This window comes from Plasmodium cynomolgi (assembly GCF_000321355.1).
Source record: "Plasmodium cynomolgi strain B DNA, scaffold: 0770, whole genome shotgun sequence".
In the NCBI taxonomy this organism is placed as follows: domain Eukaryota; phylum Apicomplexa; class Aconoidasida; order Haemosporida; family Plasmodiidae; genus Plasmodium; species Plasmodium cynomolgi.
In genome coordinates this window covers 220-1,640 of record NW_004193043.1, presented here as the reverse complement: position 1 = coordinate 1,640, position 1,421 = coordinate 220, and the positions used below count along the sequence as shown (strand labels likewise).

The window sequence follows — 1,421 nt, the reverse complement described above, 5'->3', positions numbered from 1 at the left end:
AAAAGATATATTTTCTCGTTCCTCTAATAGTTTATCAACTTCTAATCTATCGAACATGCAAGAAAAACTAATAATCTTCTTATTCTTTCCATGAAGCTTTTTACATTCTTCCTCATTCTGTGCGCTTGGAACTATCCCTTCCAGGTGGGCCAACTGACAAAGGCACTCAGCAAAACGGCACCTAAACCATACTATATAATCAAATGATAAACTTTCGTTTTTCTCGTCCTACATATGACTCGTATTTTCTCATAACACGTTGCAAATAAGCGCGCTGTATTCATGCCCATTCGCAAAATGCAAAATATTTTTTCACCCCTTCCCCCGCAGCCCTCCTCCTTTAGAAACTCATCCAGCAAGAGTAACTTGAACAACATATTGGGTGAACTCAGGGGAAGACTTTTAAAGGGAGGCACGTCAGTAGAGAGACACGCACAAGATGCTGTGCTACGAGAAAGGCTAGTCAACATACTCCACGATGATGACGAAACGATTAAAGTTCGATTAAACGAGTTGATACAAGAGGAGAAACGCAAAAAAAACGTGGAATCTATATTACGTTATGGAAATTTGCCAGATGAATTACCGCGAAGTAGCAAATCGGGAAAAGGAGCCAGTGCATCGAAACGCCAATGCAAACCTAAGAAGAAAGCAAATATAGTACGCATTAAGGACGAATCTACCGACTCACTAAATTTTTCAAACGAAACTTACGGTTCAACAGATTCGCTAAGTGGATCAACTGACACGGACAGTTCCACAGGATCACTAAATGGAGAAATGGACCATGACGCATCCACGGTGTCGCTAAGCTTACGAAGCGATTATGACGCTTCCACAGAGTCTCTAAGCATCGAGAGCACCAAACATGGCTCCACAACAACTTTGGATTCTCTCCAACTAGATAAATATTTAGAAAAAGAATTTGAAGACGAGCTAAGTTACTACGAAAGAAGGGAATCAATAAACCTTGGTGATAAATATTACGAACAAGATACCATTACAGAAAAAATGAAAAATTAATTAAGGCTAGACTAGAAGCTCTAAAAAGAGGTTATTACGAAAACCTAGACAAAGAAATATTAGACACCAAATTTGTTAAAGACTTAGAAAGGTTTGCCATGGTAAAGGAAATGAAAAGAGGATCATCCATAGGTCGTTTTCTAAAGAAATTAGACACCAATTTCCAATTGGAACTTGTTGTACCTTTCCCCATAAACAAGAGCCTTAGAGCCAATAGTTCTTTCTACAGCCGGGGACTCACCGGCAAGCTTTTAAGAATCATGGACAAGTACATAGTGTTCTCTCCGTTAACTGCCAACGGTATACACTATTACGCAAACGGGTATACACCTATACGTGCGCTTATATAAATATATGTGTGTACTTATACGAATACTCTCTACCCTCCTCCTCCTTCT

At 39.3% G+C, this 1,421-nt stretch overlaps 1 protein-coding gene across 1 annotated transcript; it reads left to right on the top strand.

Moving 5' to 3' along the window:
• Positions 1–90: 90 nt before the first annotated feature.
• Positions 91–1,023, top strand: PCYB_005580 (hypothetical protein; the record flags this gene model as incomplete). The annotated part of the gene is made up of 2 exons (XM_004227979.1): positions 91–144; positions 331–1,023. 2 exons carry the CDS (start codon positions 91–93, stop codon positions 1,021–1,023), a joined length of 747 nt encoding a protein of 248 aa, XP_004228027.1.
• Between the last annotated feature and the right edge of the window lie 398 nt (positions 1,024–1,421).